This window comes from Lepidochelys kempii, chromosome 2 (assembly GCF_965140285.1).
Source record: "Lepidochelys kempii isolate rLepKem1 chromosome 2, rLepKem1.hap1, whole genome shotgun sequence".
Lineage (NCBI taxonomy): Eukaryota > Metazoa > Chordata > Testudines > Cheloniidae > Lepidochelys > Lepidochelys kempii.
In genome coordinates this window covers 261,684,695-261,704,124 of record NC_136381.1, presented here as the reverse complement: position 1 = coordinate 261,704,124, position 19,430 = coordinate 261,684,695, and the positions used below count along the sequence as shown (strand labels likewise).

Sequence of the window (19,430 nt, the reverse complement as noted above, 5' to 3'; positions counted from 1 at the left end):
GAGAAGCTTTCCCAGCGACATAGCACTGTCTAAACAGGGGTTACAGGTCACTACAACTACGCTGCTCAGGGGTGTGGATTTTTCACACCCCGGAGTGACGTGGTTATACTGAAGTCAGTGTGCAGTATAGATCTTAATATGTACAGTATTGGCTATGTCTACATTGTTGTAATTCCCAGCTCGGGTAGCCCTACCTGTGCTAGCTCTGATTGGGCCAGCGGGCTACAACCAGAAGTCTCACTGTGGCGATGCAAGTGGTGGGATAGAGTGCCCACCCTGCATGTGTCCTGTCTGAGGCCCTAGGTACATTTCCTCAAGCTGGAAATGATAGCTCTAATTCCAGCGTAGCCAGACTCACTGATGATTTCCTATTTGAGAAACTGCACGAAGAAGTTTGTGGTTGGTGTCAGGGACTTTTGGATTACAGACATAAAGAAAGCTAGAATATTCTAGTGCCATGAAAGTGAGTAATGCTCTTTAATACAGGAATGTGCCAAATTATATTTTTATCCATCCTTTCCAAGTGCTAATGACGAATATCATGAAATAATGAAGCTCTACTGAATTTGTGAATGGCGTAAGACCGTAGTGTCAGATGAGATAAATGTAGTGCGAGGCATTTTCTGGTTTCCATCTTTTATCTGACAGAAGCTAGGATATGAGACAGTGGAAGAAAAGTTTTCTTTATCAAGGAGGAAATTTCATGCACTAAATCTTTGCTTCATAACATTTCCATTCTAACTATAAACACAGATGGCTCTGATTCTCCACTGCCCTGCACCGTGTGTTAGCATTCATATCACTGCAAAGGGATTCCAGAACGGACATAAAATGCTACCAAGTTATTAATTTCCTCATGGGCTTTTCTATAGCACTCAACACTGTGCTGTGAGTGCTTCACAATCATCCACAACATATTTAGCTTCACAACACACCTGGACTCAGGAGATATGCATTCAATTCCTGGCTCTGCTACAGGATTCCTTTGTCATCTTGGGCAAGTCATTTAATCTCTTCAGTTAACCACCTGTAAAATGGGGATAATATTGCTTCCTTTCTCGTACCCTTAGTCTGTCTTGTCCATTTAGACTGTATGCCTTTAATGCCAGGGACTGTCACTTACTAAATGTATGTGCAACCTCCAGCATAACTCATCATCTCAAATGAGGCCTGCAGGGTTTCCTGTAATGAAAATAATCAACAACAATGCAACCGGCAGACTCATTATTACTTTGCCCACGAGTCAAGATTTAAACTCTGCTTTCCAGAACTGCTAGACCAGTGAATTAACCCACTTTCCCTTTTGGCCTTCTTGTGCTTATTACTTATCAGGTTACCACCTCTGCTGGGGATGAACTTTTCTATCTGATATGAAAGATTTTATTACATACAACAGAAGCTTGTCTATTTTATAGATCAGATAATTAATTAACTAGAGGCCCAGATTGTCTGTCTTGTGTAACAAAGATTTTATTACATACGCTGATTTAATTTTCATGGCATAATTGTAATACTAGAGGGTTTTACTGAAAGCCATTTTGGATCCCTAATCTAGAGTAGTTTTTCCCAGATGAGAGAAAAGATGAAGTATGATCTAGGGGTTCGGGTACTTCCTTGTTACGTGGGAAATGTGGGTCCAAGTGCCTGATCTGCCACAGACTTCCTGCTATGGCATGTGACATAGCTTCTCTGTGGCTCACTTCCGTATCTGTGAAATGGAGATAATAACTGCCCAACCTCACAGTGGTGTTGTGAGGATAAATACATTAAAGACTGTGACACCTCAGAGACTAACAAATTTATTTGAGCATAAGCTTTTGTGAGCTCACTTCATCACTGTAGCTCACAAAAGCTTATGCGCAAATAAATTTGTTCGTCTCTAAGGTGCCACAAGTCCTCCTTTTCTTTTTGCGGATACAGACTAACACGGCTGCTACTCCGAAACTTGTCATTAAAGACTGTGAGGCACTCAGATATTAGAGTCGTGGGGATCTCGTAAGTACCAGAGATAGATAGTTGGTGAATGCCTACTGAGTGAATATCAATACATTTGTTTCCCTTCAGTAGAGAGACGTCGTCCTAGTGATGCAATGACATTTATGCTGCAGCCAGGCAGAGTTGGATCCAGAAAAGTCCCATTACCCCAAAACACAGACATAGGAGTTAGTTAATGGAAATCAGGAATTTCCCCACCTATTTATGCATGTCCTTATATTAGCATCCAACAGCGCAGTATCCCAGCATCTATCTGACCCTTCTTCCAAATCAATAGCTGGTACCATCTTGAAATTATGTTATCTATAGACATGCAGATCTCTCTGACAATATAAGTTCGTATACAGGCGCCCGCCACCACGACATCTGAGTACCTAAGTCCCCAGATAGTGGAAAAAAACCCAATCTTTGCAAATGGTTGCTGCAGTTACAGCATTCTTTGAACTATTACTGTTTGGAAACAGTGGCCCAGTTCTCCTCACTGATGTCAGTGCAGTTCCTAGAGAAACAGAGAGCAGAATCTGGCTCAGTGATTGTATGTATATCATCCAGCAGCCTCCAATCCATATAAACTACAGCTGCTAAGATGATCTTGCCTACGTGTTACTGCAAGCACATCACCTCCTTTGAGCCCCTGCAGAGGCTCCTAAGTTTCATTGCATCAAGGTCAAGTTTCTCATCTTCACCTTCAAGGCCTGTCATCAACTCTAACTGTCCACTCTTGCCTCTGACTGCATCCTCCTCAGTACTTTCTCGGATCCAGCAATGGTGCCAGTCATAGCTGCTCGTTTGTCAACTTTGTGCACCAACAACTCCCACTGTGCCTTCTTCCACACTGGCCCTCACACAGGAATGCCCAACCTGGCAGGCCACTCCTCCTTCAACTCTCTCCTCCCTGCCACAACGTCGCTGCGAAATCAGGCTATTAACTGTCTGAGGGGCATCTGGGACAGTTGGCACTTACTTCATTTGTTTACAGTGATGGTGGGGGGAGTCTGGGGAGGGATTGCAAGTATGTCTACAACTTGTGTGTATTTCAAAGTATGCATCCTCTCTAGACCATTATCGAACCTTTGTGTCAGGGCTTTGTCACAGGATGGGCTCCTATACACTGGATTCCTCTTTTCAGGCAGTCCTCATGCTTTCTTATGTAAGTTCACCACAGTGTACTTTGTTTACGTCTTATGCAGCTTCACGGCCCATCACCATAAGGCTTTCCTTAAGCTTCAACGTACGCGCTAGGTGCTGGGTGGGGAGGTAAAGGTGAAGGGAGGTCTCACCTCCCTGAGGTTCTGGTCTTCTTTGCCCTTCCTCCCAGCTTCCCTCTCTGCCTCTCTGTCTCCCAATTAACAATCCCCAGCTGATGAGCTGAATAAGCTTGTTAACTAGTTTATCACCCAGACCTAATCAATTATCTCCCTTTTTGGCCCAGGTGGGAATGCATACAAAGTACACAGAGTGGTGAGCCAGCCATAAGCTACTCCCACTCTGTCACAGGCTGGTTGAAAAATTTTCAGAAAAAGGGCTTTTCAATGGAAAGCTGGGTTTTCAATTAAACACAATTTTCACAAAAGGCATCTGCTTTCTGTGGAGAATTAAGATTTTAGTCAAAAAACCAAATGTTTAAAGCCCAAATATTTCTTTCAAAACCAGAAATATTTTGATTTGAATATGCTGCTGCAGTGTCTTCTGGAAGTTGTAGTTCAACTGTCTCATGTCCCCCACCTCTTCTCTGGGCCAGGCTCCTTGGCGGGACTACATCTCCCATGATGCATTATTGCCAAGAACTCAGATGATCCATTGCCTCCCCCTCTACGAGAGAAGATTGTGGAGCACCATGGGAGATGAAGTCTGACCAGGGACTCTGGGCTTAAGAGGATAATGGGAGCATGAGGTACCCAGGCTACAACTCTCATGAAGTACTACAGCAATATTTCTGAATTGAAGTTGTTCAGTTTTTGGATAGAATTTTTTGGTTTTCAAATTTTCACTTAACTCCCCACCTCCCCCAACCCAAACCCCACAAAACAAATCTCCCCCCCCCCAAACAAAAAAACCCTCAACGTTTTCTGTGGAAAGTTTAATTTAGAGGGAAACTCTATTTTCCCATTTTTGTCAAAATTTTCTACGGGGGGGGGGGGACATTTTTCTACTAGCTCCTCTTTGTATGCAACTTCGTAGAATGGAATCTTCAAAGTGAACAGCATTGGCTTAACTCTGTTCTCGTTGAAGTCACTGGTTAAACTCACATTGACTTCAATGGGAGCAGAGTTAGGCCAATGTTCAGAGATAATCCCACACATGGTGTGCAAGGTGCGGGGACTCTATCTTTGTATGTTTTATATAGGACCTAGCAAAATAGGATGCCAACTGTGACTAGTGTCTCTGGTCTCTACTGTAATGTAAAGAAACAATGAAAAATAATAAGTGTGAATCCATGTCGGTAGGCTGGGGATTTGGGCATACCAGTGAGGAGATAGATACAAGAGTGTAGTCAAGCAGGTTAGCTACTCAACTACTTACTCACTTCTACCGGATAAAGAATCATAGAGTTTAAGGCCAGAAGGGACCACCAGGTCAGCTAGCCTGACCTCCTCCGTGTCCTTGGCTATTAAACTCCACCCAGTTACCAATAACCTCTCTTAGATTAAAAGCATTACAGCCCTCGATTGGCTATAATGTCTCATTTTCAGACGGGCTGAGCACCCAGAACTCCAGCTGACATCATTGGGGAGTAGCACATGTCCATTACCTCTGAACAGCCATCATGGAGTGTTTCAACTTTACTTTTCAAACAGAAAGCTGATGCTCAAATAAATTTGTTAGTCTCTAAGGTGCCACAAGTCCTCCTTTTCTTAGTTCACCAGAAGGAAGGCGGAGTGAATCAAATTAGAAAACACCAAGTGACATTTATAGTAAACGAACTGTCTAGTTTCACTTACCCAGAGAAGTGGAGAAGTAGATAAAATATATTGGACATGGCATCACCACAACTTCTCCCACTGCTGCTGAGGGCCAGCAGGTTATGTTGTCCCACATCATTCCACAACCTACAGAAAGAGAAGAGAAAGAGGTGACCATATTAGAACGTTTAGAGACTACTTTGTCTGTGCTGTATGGAAAGTATGCAGAGAAACCCAATGCAGGGCATGATTCATGGCTACCTTGTGAGCAACCAGCTCTATCCAGGTTTCCAACTCTCTCAATCAAATCCGAAACCTGGATCAGAGGATTACACAAGTTAGAAGTGAAAAAGACTATTTAGATCCCTGAGACCACCCCCACATTAGTGTACTATATACTGCTCTAAATGGAGGTTGGCACCCAAAACTACACTTTATCCTAAAAATATGTGCTGAAGACCCAGAATGAGGGATTTAATTCTCACAAACGGAGAGGAAAGAGTGAAATAATATGGGATTATTTTCTTTAAACACAATTCTCAATAACCTCAGTTTCAAGATTCAGCATTTGTGGCATCAAACATTTTCTGGAATTGACCAGGGAGACACAGGCCAGATCTGTGTAGGACTGAGACACATCTGGGTTAATAGTGAACAGTGGATTTTATAGAAGGAAACACTAGAGATTCTCAGATTAAATCTCTTGCTCCTCCTCCAAATTAAAGTACCTGATCTGAACACAGCAAACTGTGCACAAGATGCGACTGCTTCTGTTCCTTTGTAATTCCCCCATCCCTCATGCCACTGAAACTGCCACCCACACAGGTGCAAAATTATGGTTGATGCTGTGGATGCATTGGGTGGAAGGAGTAAATTATGCCCAAGAAGATTTTTTTAACCCCTCCCAAAACAGAGAGACATGCAAGAGACTCCATGAAGTCCATTTAGGACTTTCCTACTGCTTCTGCGGTTTCAACGAAACTGAAATGTTTCGCGGGAATAAGTTGATTTCAACAAAATTTTGATAGAACGTTTCATTTCTCTGTGGAAATGTTTCACTTTGATGCGATCAATTCAACTCAATTTGTTTTGACATATATTAAAATATTGTTTTTAATGTGTTCTATACTGATTATATTTAATTTATAGATGTTATATTTAATTTTTAATATAAATATAAAAACTAAATTAGAATAAGTGTTTTGACACTATTGAAACAAGATATCTTGAAGATCCTGAATTGAACTTTTTCGGAATTTGTTTCCCTGGAAATTTCAAAATTTTCAGGTTTTGTTCTGATTTTGAATGAAAAAAAAATCAGAATTTCATACAGAATGCAAATAATAACAACGATAGATGGATCGATAGATACTGCAGCCATTTCCCTCTAGCAATCCTGTTCAAGAGTCACCCATGATGTGGCATAGAACAATTCCCCAAAGGTTAGGAAAAGGCTGTGGTTATATCCAATGTCCCAGAAGGTGGAACTGGATTGTAAAGAAAAAAAGCACTTAGTAAAACATGTTTCTGATAGTAGTAAAAGGAACTCAGAAAACCACTGCCAGGGCATATTTCTTCAGTAAATATTACTGATGTGAAACAGACCAAACTTTTTCACTCATGCTACCCAAGAGCCTAACTCCACAATCAATTTGCCAAGACTGCATCAGCACCTTTGATACCTCAGATCAATAAGGAGAAAGCAAACAACAATGCTTTGAACAACCAGAAAGCCGAAAAGCAACCTCAACTCCCTTTGGAAGTTATAATCAAAGCTTTATCTTTGTTTTTACTGGGGTAAATGGAAATTTTTAAATGCAGCTTTGAAGTGGGATTATTTGAGATTGCAAAGAAAACAACTGAGAATATCTTCTTGTAACCTCCGCTTTTAGATTCATTAAAATACAATTTTCCAACTTTTAACATTAGCTACAAAGCTCAGTTTTCAGAGGCTCATATTTAATTCCCACGAAGTTGTGACCAGTAGGGCCAAAGATAAAGACATCAGAATTCTACCCATGGAAAATAGATGGTTTCACAACAGGACCTCTTAACATCTAGAACTCTGGGCCTATCAACCTAGGTACTTACAATGTATTCACAACCACAGGACATATTATCTGAAACTCTGGACCAAGATGGAATCCAATATAAAATACAAGACAAAAGTACTGGATGGCTTCCTAAAGGAGAACATTTTTGTTTTGAGCTTAGTTTAAACGTCTGCATCTAATACTTACATTACAGTTCATTTGTTCTTGTTTGAAATGCAAGGAATAGAAAGAACCACTGCCTACATCCTTCAGTAAACAGATTTTGAGCTATACAGAGATAAGATATAGCTATAATGGATATCCATGTGATAGCTTGCACTTTTCGTCAGACATCTTACCACCTCACCTGCACTCTGTCCACAAACCCATCTCCCTTGGGACTGCTTATGTCATTCCGAAGCTCTGAGCAGCTTCTAATGTGCATTAAGCTTTCATAAAAAGACGAAGGTAAAACAAATCCAATGGCTGGAAGCTGAAGCTAGACAAATTCAGACTAGAAATAAGGTACACATTTTTAATAGCTAGGGTAGTTTACCAAGAGTTGTGGTGGATTCTCCACCACTGGACATTTTAAAATCAAGACTGGATGTTTTTCTAAAAAGATACGCTTTAGTTCAAACAGGAATTAATACAGAGAAGCCCTATGGCCTGTGCTGTACAGGAGGTAAGACTAGATGATCACAATGGGCTCTTCTGGTCTTATAATCTATGAAAGCAGCCTGTCAGAAAAAATGTTTCCTCCTTTCCCCAAGAAAGAATTTTGCCCCAAGAATACAGTGATCTGAAGCCTGCAGCATTGTGTTCAGTTCTGCATCAGTGACAGGTATAACTAGACAGCCCATAAGCCGTCAGGGCTAGAAATAGGTGCTAAGACACTTTGGAAAGATTTCCCATCTTCCCTATGGGATACACAGCACAGGGTTTTCACCTGGCGAGGTCCTGAGATGCTGTACTGAAGATCCATATCATTGTTATGCATGGAAAAGTGGTTTTAGGCAATTTCTAGAGGTTTTAAAATGCTTCTCTCTTCCTCCAAAGCCTGTCCAGGTGGACTTGCGATAATATTTGCCCCAAAGCCCACTAAAGTCAATGGGGAGACACCTTTTGACTTCAATGAGTTCTGGATCAGGCCATTTGGGAGCCAACCTATACAAGGAGGAGATGGAACCTACTTATTTTCATACTCTACTTATTTGTTAATCAAAATGTTGCTAAACAAGGTATACAGCTAAAATTGTTTTTTTCCTGCCACACGTGTGGCAAGTATGCAATTCATGCTGGGGAGATGCAAAGTTTTTATCAGCACTTGCTGGAGGTTATTTGCATCCATCAGCCACGGCTTCACCTTTCATGAATAACGTGACCCTATTAAATTCGTACTGACAAAACTCTTTCATAGCCTGAAGGTCAAAGGAAACCACTACGATCATCTTGTCCGACCTCTGGCAAAACCGTGGTCAGGGAATTTCATCTAGTGATTCCTGTAGGGGAGGGAAATATTCCTTCCTAATGTAAATGCACACTATAAATACATCAGACAGATAAACACCAGGGAGGGAGAGGAGTCATTTAAGTTAAGGGCCAATTTTGGCACAAGAACAAATGGATAGAAACTGGCCATCAGTAAGTTTAGGTTTGAAATTAGATGAAGGTTTCTAACCATCAGAGTTTCAGAGTAACAGCCGTGTTAGTCTGTATTCGCAAAAAGAAAAGGAGTACTTGTGGCACCTTAGAAACTAACCAAGTTATCTGAGCATAAGCTTTCGTGAGCTACAGCTCACATCCGATGAAGTGAGCTGTAGCTCACGAAAGCTTATACTCAAACAAATTGGTTAGTCTCTAAGGTGCCACAAGTACTCCTTTTCTTTTAACCATCAGAGTGAAATTCTGGAGCAGCCTTCCAAGGGGAGTAGTGGGGGCAGAAAATCTAACTAGCTTTAAGACTGATCTTGATAAATTTATGGAGGGGATGGAATGATGAAATTGCCTACAATGGCAAATGGCCCATCCATGACTGCTATTAGCACTTATCTCCAACAGTCGGAGATGAGACACAAGATAGGCAGGGCTTTGAGTTACTATTGACAATTCTTTCCAAGGTGTCTGGCTGGTAGGTCTTGCCCACATGCTCAGGGTTTAACTGATTGCCATATCTGGGATTGGAAAGGAATTTTCCTCCAGGTCAGACTGGCAGAGACCCCGCGGGTTTTTCACTTCCCTCTGCAATGTGGGGCATGGGTCACTTGCGGGTCTGAACTAGAGTAAATGGATTCTCTGTCACCTGAAGTCTTGAAATAAAGATTTGAGGACTTCAGTAACTCAGCCAGAGGTTATGGGCCTATTACAGGAGTGGGTGGGTGAGATTCTGTGGCCTGCAGCATGCAGGAGGTCAGACTAGATGATCATGTTGGTCCTTTCTGGCCTTAAAGTTTATGAGTCCCAATAACTTGGGGTTGAAAACCAGGGCGTAATTTGTAGAATGATATCAACTATTGACACAGGGCCTAGCATGATGGGGTCTTGTTCAATGTCTGGGGCTCCTGGGTGCTACAGTAAAACAAATAAGTAATCATTTAAATGCTCCATGTGATGGAGAATTTACCACATCCCCTGATAATCTGTTCCAACGACTAACTACTCTAGCCTATAAAAGTGATGTGACAATACCCTCACGGTTAAAAACTGCCTCTTATTTAAAACGCTCTAACACCAACTTGCAGCCATTGGATCTTGTGATGCGTTGGTCCACTGTGTCTTGGTCTCCAAGGCGATGGCTACACTGTGCAGCTTTTAGTGCCATGCTGTGAAAAGCGCTGTTTGTCGGCAGAAGAGAGCTCTCCTGCTGACAAAAAACTTCCACCCCCAACGAGTGGCATTACCTTTGTCTCTTGCCGACAAAGTGCTGCTCACACCCAGTAAAACTTTTGTCTTTCGGGGGCGGTTTTTTAAAAACTCCTCTGAACAGCAGAAGTTTTGTCTTTCACTTCCCAGTGTAGACAGAGCCTTAGGGCATGGCTACCCTGGATACTTCAAAGCACTGTCGCTGGCAATCCACCTCCCCGAGGGGATTAGCTCCAAGCACTGGGAGCGCAACTCCCAGCGCTCAGAGCCTGTCTACACTTGCGCTTTAAAGCGCTCAGACTTGCTATGCTCAGAAGGGTGATTTTTCACACCCCTGAGCCAGCAAGTTAGAGCGCTATAAAATGTAAGTGTAGACAAGCCCTTAGACTAACGGGCCCCCTACAGTCAGATATGTTCCCCCTGGGTGATTACATATAGATGGCGCCTCTTAACCTTCCCTTTGATAAATAAGTAGATTAAGCTCCTTAAGTCTCTCATTGTAAGGCAGGCAACTTTATATCACATTACAGCAGAAGGTTTCTCTCTCTAGCTCTCTGTTGTGGTTGTTTTTTCAAAGTTTGTAATAGGTTAAAAAATTAGACAACACACATGTCAGTTCATATGGGACACTGTCTTTTGCTCTGGTTTACATACCTGGCAGATTGAACCCGATAGATGGCCGTTTGAGAAGTGTCTGCATTTAAAAATATACAGATGGAGCTTAACGAGGAAGCATCAGAAATAACCTACAGAAGTTGGGCATGCTCCTGTGATGTTAATGGGTTTGATTAAGAAGCGGGGGAGGGTGGAGGGCAGTATCACATGGCTGTGAATATAGTAAATTTTTAAATTGTTGGAGCTATTTGAGGTACTGATTCAAGAACGCATTTCAGCATGTGCTTAGGTCTCATTTAAGTGCTTCCGAATGAGGGTTGTCATTCCCGGTGTGCCTCCATAGAAATCAGTGCACTTACACCAAGGAAGAATTTAGCTCTTTATATCCTTGTTTATTCTGAGGTCTGGAACTCTTCTACATGGGGATTTAGTGCATAGCAAGTGGGGCGTAAATCTACAGTGCACCAGTTTGCCAGGCACTACCAGCCATGTGGATCCTGTTACTGCACACCAAAAGTTCCCGAGGGGGCTTTCAAACAGCAGTAGGTCAAAGTGCACTAGGGAATTTTTAGTGCATGTTAGCAGGGTTCAAACAGCCAGTTAGTGGGTGGCAAACTGTATGCTACAGATTCACACCCCAGCTTGCTACACACTAAGTCTCTGTGTAGACAAGTCCATAGTAATACAATTTCTCTAGTACCCCTGGATTTCAATATACTCCTCAATATCTGCTAGTGGGTTAGACGCCAAAGGAAAGTTGCATTTTACTCAGCTCCTATGGAGGGGCGAAGATACGCAGTCATGAACATTTTTCCGAGTAGCAGCCGTGTTAGTCTGTATCCGCAAAAAGAACAGGAGGAATTGTGGCACCTTAGAGACGAACCAATTTATTCGAGCATAAGCTTTCGTGAGCTACATTTCTACTATTTGCAACAGAAGCTCATTTTTGCTCTGGTTTGACATCAGCTGGCAGTTTTCAGAACTACCCAACGGAGTCAATAGCCATAGGAGTCAGGGATGCCAAAGATCTGTTGTGTCACATTTATTACATCCCCTGTTAGCACTGCAGCAATTTTGCCTATGGTGTATTCTCCAGTGGTTTGCCCCGTCTGGTTATAAATTATCATTACTGCTTGCATTGCCTTATCAGATTTTTAAAAGACAGTTAGGCATATAGTGGAATTTTACAGTAGTGCCTGCGATCGCCAATCATGGACCAGGGCCCCATGGTGCTCGGTGCTGTACGAACACAGAACAGAAATATGGTCCCTGCCTCAAAGTGCTTGCTGCTCTTAGTGGCAGAGTCAGTCAAACTCTAATTCAGTCAAACCATCCAATAGAAAACCACCATGGGCCACATTGTTAAAAAGAGATGCCTGCAAATATATATATTTGCAAACAAGCACCTACAAATTCCAGCCAGATGGGCATGGGCATCCGCAAAGAGGCGATTAATATAATTTTCTGCAGGCAGTAGAAATAGAGCCTCGTGAAATCAGTGGGAGCTACAGGTAATCACCACATCTGGGAATCAGTCCACTTTTATAGAGGGGCCTAATTTGAAGGATACAGGTTTGAAAATTTTGGCTTTAGCGTCTTTCATGGGAGAAGACGGACGACATGGCAGAACGGAAACTGTGAAAGGAAATTAATAGCAGCTCCTTGCAAGAGATCAAAGCACCATGGGCCATCAGGAGATGGGAAGAGCTGCATCCCAGTTTGGAACGATCCAAGTTCCGGCCTCACGCTCTACTTGAGATGTGCCCTGGAGACCTCACTGTGAAAGGATGTACCATCATAATAATTATGATCTAAGTTTGAGAGGTGAAAAAACACAGGAGCAGCTTCAGTGTTACAGCCCCGCTCTGTGCAAAGCAGCCTTTGAGTCGTCAGTTGAGGGTTAGGGTTGCTCTGTGTAACCCGCACTGACGCACAGTGACTCTCTGTCCCACTCTAGTGGCCAGACCACATACAGAGGCATATGAGTCTGCTACCGCTTCTGCACTAATGGCCCTGGCCCTTTAGCTTAAACTGTACAGGCTTGTGGCTTGAGATCCCAGGTTCAGTCCCGGCAGACGACTCTGCATGAGGGCCCCACCTGAGTGGAGCAGCTGGACTGCCCCTGTGAATTTGGACCACAGACTCCTGACATTGTAAAGACTTCCTAAAGCTAGAGCAAGACCGTGGCCATATGGGATCAGCACTCAGGCATCCTAGTCCTATAAGACCCCGGTACAAGCACCAGATTTGTGTACATGAGCTCCCCTTTCCTAGCCAGCTCTGCAGTTTCCTACCTGGAAGCTGCAGGTTAAGGTTTATTTTGGCCTTCTGTGACAAACTGGGTTTGCCCTTGGCTAGCTCAGATTGCAGCAGTTCTTTGCTGAAATCCCTTCCTCCCCGAACAGCAAAATTCAAATGATTCACTTCCATTTTCACTATTGTTTCCAGTGTCCCTGGATGCATCGTCAAGGCTAGTGGCTGCCGACCTGCCCTGCCTTCGTCTCATTATTCTTTTGATCTCATTGGCACCAACTCTGATCCAAAGCAAATACATCAGTCCAGAGGTTTGCATTGCAACTCTGCATGGCCTCACATTCCCTTCATGTGCTTTCGCCTGTCGCGTTGGCTTGCATCACCCCGGTGCTATAGGCAATGGAGGGATGGGGCAGGGACAGTGGTCTGCCACAGGAAAACAAGAATGTCATTAGAGCATGTAAGGTACCAGCTACTACAGGGCTTTACTTCCACCAATAATTAGCTCTTCGCAGCATGAAGATGCCAATTATTTCTTCTTGCAAGCCACCTCCGACATCCACATTCTGCAGGAAATTAACTCAGCCACTCAGAGCAAGCGAAAAGGATTCCCAGGCTGATCTTAATGATAGGATGCTTTCTTAGACAGTGCATTACCATGCTTCCCCTCAATTCAGCCAGACATTGATTTTTTCCACTTTATGTGTTGGCAACACTTACTAATAAAAAATGGTTTTGATTTGCATCTCTGCAATAGCTTTCATCAGAAGTTCCCAAGGCACTTTACAAACACTGCAAAGGAAAAGAAATAGAAGATTTTTGCTTCTTTATGATGCATAAAGATAGCTTCATTTTTTTCACCTGAGTAATATCAAGAACTTCAAGTTTTCTCTTCCTTGTTTTTGATGGTGGTCTCTGTGGAAGATCAGAGAACTGAAGAGGGAAACTTGCAGGTCCTTTATGGAGAGGGTGTTGACTCTTTAACAAAGAGATCTTTTCTCCCAACTGTCTTTCAGACATTTGAGTTAAATATGCATTATGAGAAAGAAACAAAGCCAGATAGCTGTAAACAAATAAGCCCCCCCTCCTGTTTTCAGTGGATACTTTTTACACATTAGGATTCCATGAGTTTCCCTATCATCAATAGAGTCTTCCAAGAAAAGCAGGGTAGACAACACCTGAACTGCTAAGGCTTTCTTTATACATCAGAACAAAGATTTAAAAAAAAAAAAAGTATTTCCCCCACCTTTGCAGGTCATTTTTAATGAATTAAGCTTTAAAACATTCCTGCAAGGTCAGTGTTTGCACCTAATTTAGAAACGGGTAAATTGAAGCAAAGAGATGTTGACGCTAAAGGCCAAGATTTGCAAAAAAAAAAAAAAAAAAAAAAAATTGCCCAAAGTTAAGCTCCTCAACTCTTGCCCAAGCACCTTCATGGGTCATTTTCAAAAGCTCTGAGCATCTACCAGCTCCCACTGACTTCACTGGGAGTCACGGTCTGAAAATCAGGCAGTTTATCCAGATTTCCAACGGTAGGTTCTTATGTCTGAAAAACCTGGCGTATGCCAAACGTGCACGACAAGTTAATGGTGGAGCTCTGAGCAGAACTTGGGAGTCCTGGCTCCCCATAGAACGACTCGCCTGACTTCCCACTGAGAGCTCAGCTGACTTGCTCTTCTGTAGCAACAATGCAAGTTACTGCATCTTAGCAAAGCAGGGCAGAGTTAGACTTGGACTCTGAGGCCAGACGGGACCGTCACGATCATCTAGTCTGACCTCCTGCATGTTGCAGGCCACAGAACCTTGCCCACCCGCTCCTGTAACAGACCCCTAACCTCTGGCTGAGTTACGGAAGTCCTCAAATCATGGTTTAAAGACTTCGAGTTACAGAGAATCCACTATTTACACTAGTTTAAACCTCCAAGCGACCCGTGCCCCCTGCTGCAGAGGAAGGAGAAAATCCCCCAGAGTTCCTGCCAATCTGACCCAGGGGAAAATTCCTTCTCAATCCCAAATATGGTGATCAGTTACACCCTGAGCATGTGGGCCAGCTGGACCCCTGGAAAAGAATTATTGTGCGCCATGCGTATTGGCAAAACCAGCCTCGCATAGAGGCGCAGTACCATGCTTTGGAGAGCCTTAGCAATGGCATTATTGAGAGGAGGGCTGATTTTGCAATGTCTGACTTGTTCCTATTCCAGAGACACACACAACATTCTGAGCCAGCCTTTCCACTGCACGCAAACTGAGGTGATTGCAATCACACCTGTTTAACATTCTCTCAAGGACTGCGCAAACAACAGGCCAAGCAAAGGACCACGGAGGTAAAGATCAATTTGCTTGATCTTGACGGTTTCTTTATATAGATGTGCCAGCCAAACCAACCAACCGAACTTGCAATATGTGCTTACAGCAGGTATGGTCTATGCATTAGGTACAAAGGAGCTGTCACACTGAATCAGAGCACAGACCCCTCTACGCTTGCATTCTGCCTCTGGCTGTGGCTATGACCGGACGCCTCAGAAAAAGGGATAAATAGTGCACACTGTCTATTAAAGTGATGGTGGGAGGGAGGTACACCGGGGTGAAGAATTCCTTCCGGATGCTGCAGACAACCAGCTGAGGCCCACTGGGTGGAATGCATAAAGGTATTTAGGAACCTCACCCCCCATTTAAATCAATGGGAGTTAGATGCCCAACCTGAATGCATGGGGATCTGATTAGCCTCAGCCCATTTCCCTAATACACATAGTTTCCAATTGACATTAGTAGTCATCAGATTATCCAATCCTGCTCTTTTCAGTTTGTCTTAGTGGCTTCTGCTGTAACAGGAGAAATCAAGACTGAGAATGGGGCAAAACGCAGGAGGTATTTCTGAGCATGCTTATCTTCTGGTCCAGAGGTGGCCAAACTGTGGCTCGTGAGCCACATGTGGCTCTTTTACGATTAAAGTGCGGCTCACAGACCCCCCCAACGCCCCCATTCTCCACCTACCAGACTGGGGAGTGGGGCAGAAAGCTCAGGACCTCCGCCTTGCAGCGAGGTGGTGCGGTAGGGGCTTCTACCTAGTGGGAAGGGAGGTCTTGAGGCGTTTGCCCAGCGGGGAGGGGGTCTTGAGCCCTGCGGGGAGCACCTGCCAGGGCTCGGGGCTTCAGCAGGAGCAGGACTGAAGCCCCAACCCACAGTTCTTGGCAGGTGTGCCCTGGCTCTCGAACTTCTGAAGATTGTCATATTTGGCTCTGAGGGCCAGTAAGTTTGGCCACCCCGGCTCTGGTCAATGTTACAGAGGGAAGGCACTGCTGCTGTGGAGATATACATGAATAAAGAGAGACAGGCAGACAGGAGGAATAGGACTCGGAGTTTCCTGTTTCCCCATTCCTATGTTCAGACCACCCTTCTCTTTCCATGTCATTGTGATACATCCCCATGGGAGAATTCTTCCACCTCAGTCACGTAAAAGCAGCCCTATCTACTAAGCAAGCTGAAGCATGCAGTTTACACCCTTTTCATCGGGTTGACAAGACCAACATTTTCAGGAGTGACTAGAGATTTGGGGTGCCTACAAGGGTGAAAGTAACATAGAAGACTTACCGTTACGGGGGCCCGGCTCTGGGCCACCGGAAGGGGTGGGGCCTCAAGCAGAAGGGGCGGGGCTGGGGGGGGTCGGCCTCCCCCAGCCAGCCCGTCCGCGCTGCCCAGGGTTGCGGTGCTGATTTAAAAGGGCCCGGGGCTCTCATCCCCTTTTAAATCGCTGCCAGAGCCACTGCCCCTTTCACTTCCTGCCTCCGTGCCCCCGTTGGCGGCCCTGCCAGCAGGGACCCTACCGGCAGGGCCGCCGTTAGGAGGGGGACAAAGGGGGCAGTGACGTTAAAGCGCGTGGCAGCATTTTAATGTCAGCTGCGTACGGGCTGGTACCAGCGGCCACTTCTTACTAGTACGCCATACCAGCCTGTACTGGCTTACTTTCATCCTTGGGTGCCTCCCTTTTTGGATGCTCAATGGGAGACACTTTGAAGGGGTGTGATTTTCATAGCGTGGGTGCTTAGGCATAAATAAACAACACGAATAAAGGATCCCAACTCCTTGTGTGCCCCTCGATCCATTCTACGACAGTGGTGCAGAGTTCAGTCAACAAGAGGCTGTTAAAAATCTCAGGGGCCAGAAAAAGTACTGCCCTCTCAGTGGGCACCTATAACTGCAGGACACTGATGAGAGATGATTCGATCAGCCGTCTAGTGGAGGAGAAGGCAAGGACAGCCTGCGGCATCCTTGGTCTCTGCGAAACACAACGAAGCAAGGAGATGGAAGCGAACCGGAGAGACGAAAGTATCATCGTGTTGGAAAAAGGAGACTGTGCAAGAACCATTGGAGGAATTGGCTTCAACATCAACAGGGAATGGTCTTCAGAAATCATCTCTTGCAAGTTCAAGTCATTGCGCATTTGGACTGCTACACCTCCAACTGAACAAGAACAGAGCCCTCATGATTATTCATGTAGTGGGGGCAGTTACCTCGCTCCGATGGAAAAGGCTAGGCTGATTGGGGAAGTAGCTACAGCTGGGGCCATGCCCAAGCAGGCCACAGGTGGCCCGATAAAAGCTGAGGAATCTCCCTTCAACCTTGGAGGGAGAAGGACCTATCTGCCTGGGAGAAAAGGGTACCTGAAGCGGAGCAGGGCTGGGGAAAGGGAAGAGGAGCTGGGGAGCTCCAGCCTGGCAACTCCCCAGGCTGAGGCCCTGTTAAAGGCCCAAGGCAGGTACTGGGGCCAAAGAGGGATAGCCCAGGGACAGGCAGAGGCAGCTGGTCCAATCCTCTTGCTGATGATGAGTGGCCATTACAGACTGCAGTTTGCCCCAGTGAGAGGGGGGCTAGCTGATGACTGGCAGTAGCCACTGAGGCAAGGTGGGTTTAGAGGATTGGGGGTTCCCCATGGAGGGGAAACCCAGAGTAAGGGGGTACTGCTGGGTAGAACCCTGAGGTAAAGGGACACGGGGGCCTGCGGCAGGTGAGACACCAGCCAGCAAAGAAAAGAGCTAATTCCCAGGAGATGCTGCACTGGTGAGTCCACGATCTGCTACAATTCGAATCTATGCTCCCACAAGCAAAAATGACAATGTGGAAGAATTCTATCAGGAGCTCGAGGAAACCCTTGCTCAAAAATCCACATATACAATCGCGATGGGAGATTTCAATGCCAAAATTGGAAGAGGAAAAGAAGGTGAAAAGTTCATTGGAAGGTACGGCATCGGTGAACGAAATCCATGAGGAGAGTGACTGGCAACTCTGGCGGAGGTGAAAGGAATGTTCATTGGTAACACCTGGTTTAAGAAGGCGGCCAAGAGGAGGTGGACATTGATCGCGCCCAATGAGAAGAAGAACAAGAACGAGATTGACTATAGTATGATCGATAAGTGATGCATTGTACAAGACATCTTAGTACTTCAACTTCAAAGAAAAGGTGGAGATGAAAGCGTTAAAGATGGCAAATCAGAGACAGTGGCCAAAAGTATTCGATGAGGCAATCTTGAAATCGAACATTTCCAAAGAAGACTGGAGTCCTATAGATAACTGTTATGAGGATCATAAAAACTTCACTGATAAATTGACGCAACGTGTGAAATTAGCTGAGAAAGAAAGAGCGAAAAGAGTGAGGAGGGGAAGAATCTTGGAGGAACCACGGAACTTGCTAGAGAAGCAGAGGCATATGAAGTGAAATTATGGTGACAAACTTGAGTACTCCCTCCTCTGCAAGTTGATAAGATGACGACTAAAGGAGGACTTCAAGAAGTACCGAAATGAAAGGCTCTTAAAGATGGCTGACGATCGCAGAAGCCTCAAAAAATGCAAGAGGGAACTGACACTGCACAGGTCAACAATAATGGTGCTGAAGAACAGGGATGGAAAACCAGTAATTGACAGAACAGGGACAGAAATGATCTGAACTGTTCGCGTCTCAGATAAATGTCCCAGTACCAACACTTCAACAGACCAACGGGCACATAGCTCCCAATCCTCTTCAGTGAGGTTCGACATGCAGTTCCCCAAATGAAGGAAGGAAAAGCCCTAGATAAAGATGGACTGGCAATCAAAATGATAAGAGCTGGAGGCCAAGACCTCTGGGAAACCCTTGCTCAGAGGTTTAGCCATTACTTGGAAATGCAGACGATACCATGTAGCTGGAAGGAGTCCAACACCATTCTGCCGTACAAGAAGGGCGATTGTGAAGATCTCAAGAACTATCGTCCAGTTTGCCTGCTCTCATGTCTACAAGCTGTTCACTAAAATAATAACAAACCGACTCTCACAGAGTCTGGACGAGTAGCAGCCGAGAGAGCAGGCAGGCTTTTGAAGGAATTTCAGCACAATGGACCATATTTTCACTAGAAACCAGTTATTGTAACGCTCAAGTGAATACAAATTCCCTTTATGTATTGCCTTCGTTGACTTTAAAAAAGCGTTTGACAGCGTAGAGATCAATGTAGTGTTGAAAGCTCTTGCAGAGCAGGGCATTGACACAAACTATATCAAACTATTAAAGAAAGCAAATTCTGACTGCACTACAGATATAACTTTGATACCCACCTTCACATTCCAGTTAAGAAAGGTGTCAAATAAGGAGACACAGTTTCACCGAAACTCTTCACAGCGTGCCTTGAAAGGTAATGAGGCAGATGAATTGGAAGGGTGGAATCAACATCAACGGGGAGCAGTTAAACCATCTCAGATTCGTGGACGATCTTGTGTTGATCGCTGAAAATACTATCAAATT

General features: G+C 44.5%; 1 protein-coding gene across 2 annotated transcripts in view; it reads right to left on the bottom strand.

Moving 5' to 3' along the window:
- LOC140907855 (vasoactive intestinal polypeptide receptor) overlaps positions 1 to 19,430 on the bottom strand; it is a 177,033-nt gene that overhangs the window by 72,004 nt on the left and 85,599 nt on the right. For both annotated transcript variants that reach the window (XM_073334767.1, XM_073334769.1), the window contains one exon: positions 4,938 to 5,045. In XM_073334767.1, coding sequence (XP_073190868.1) covers positions 4,938 to 5,045 — 108 coding nt within the window. The remainder of the gene's footprint in view (positions 1 to 4,937; positions 5,046 to 19,430) is intronic.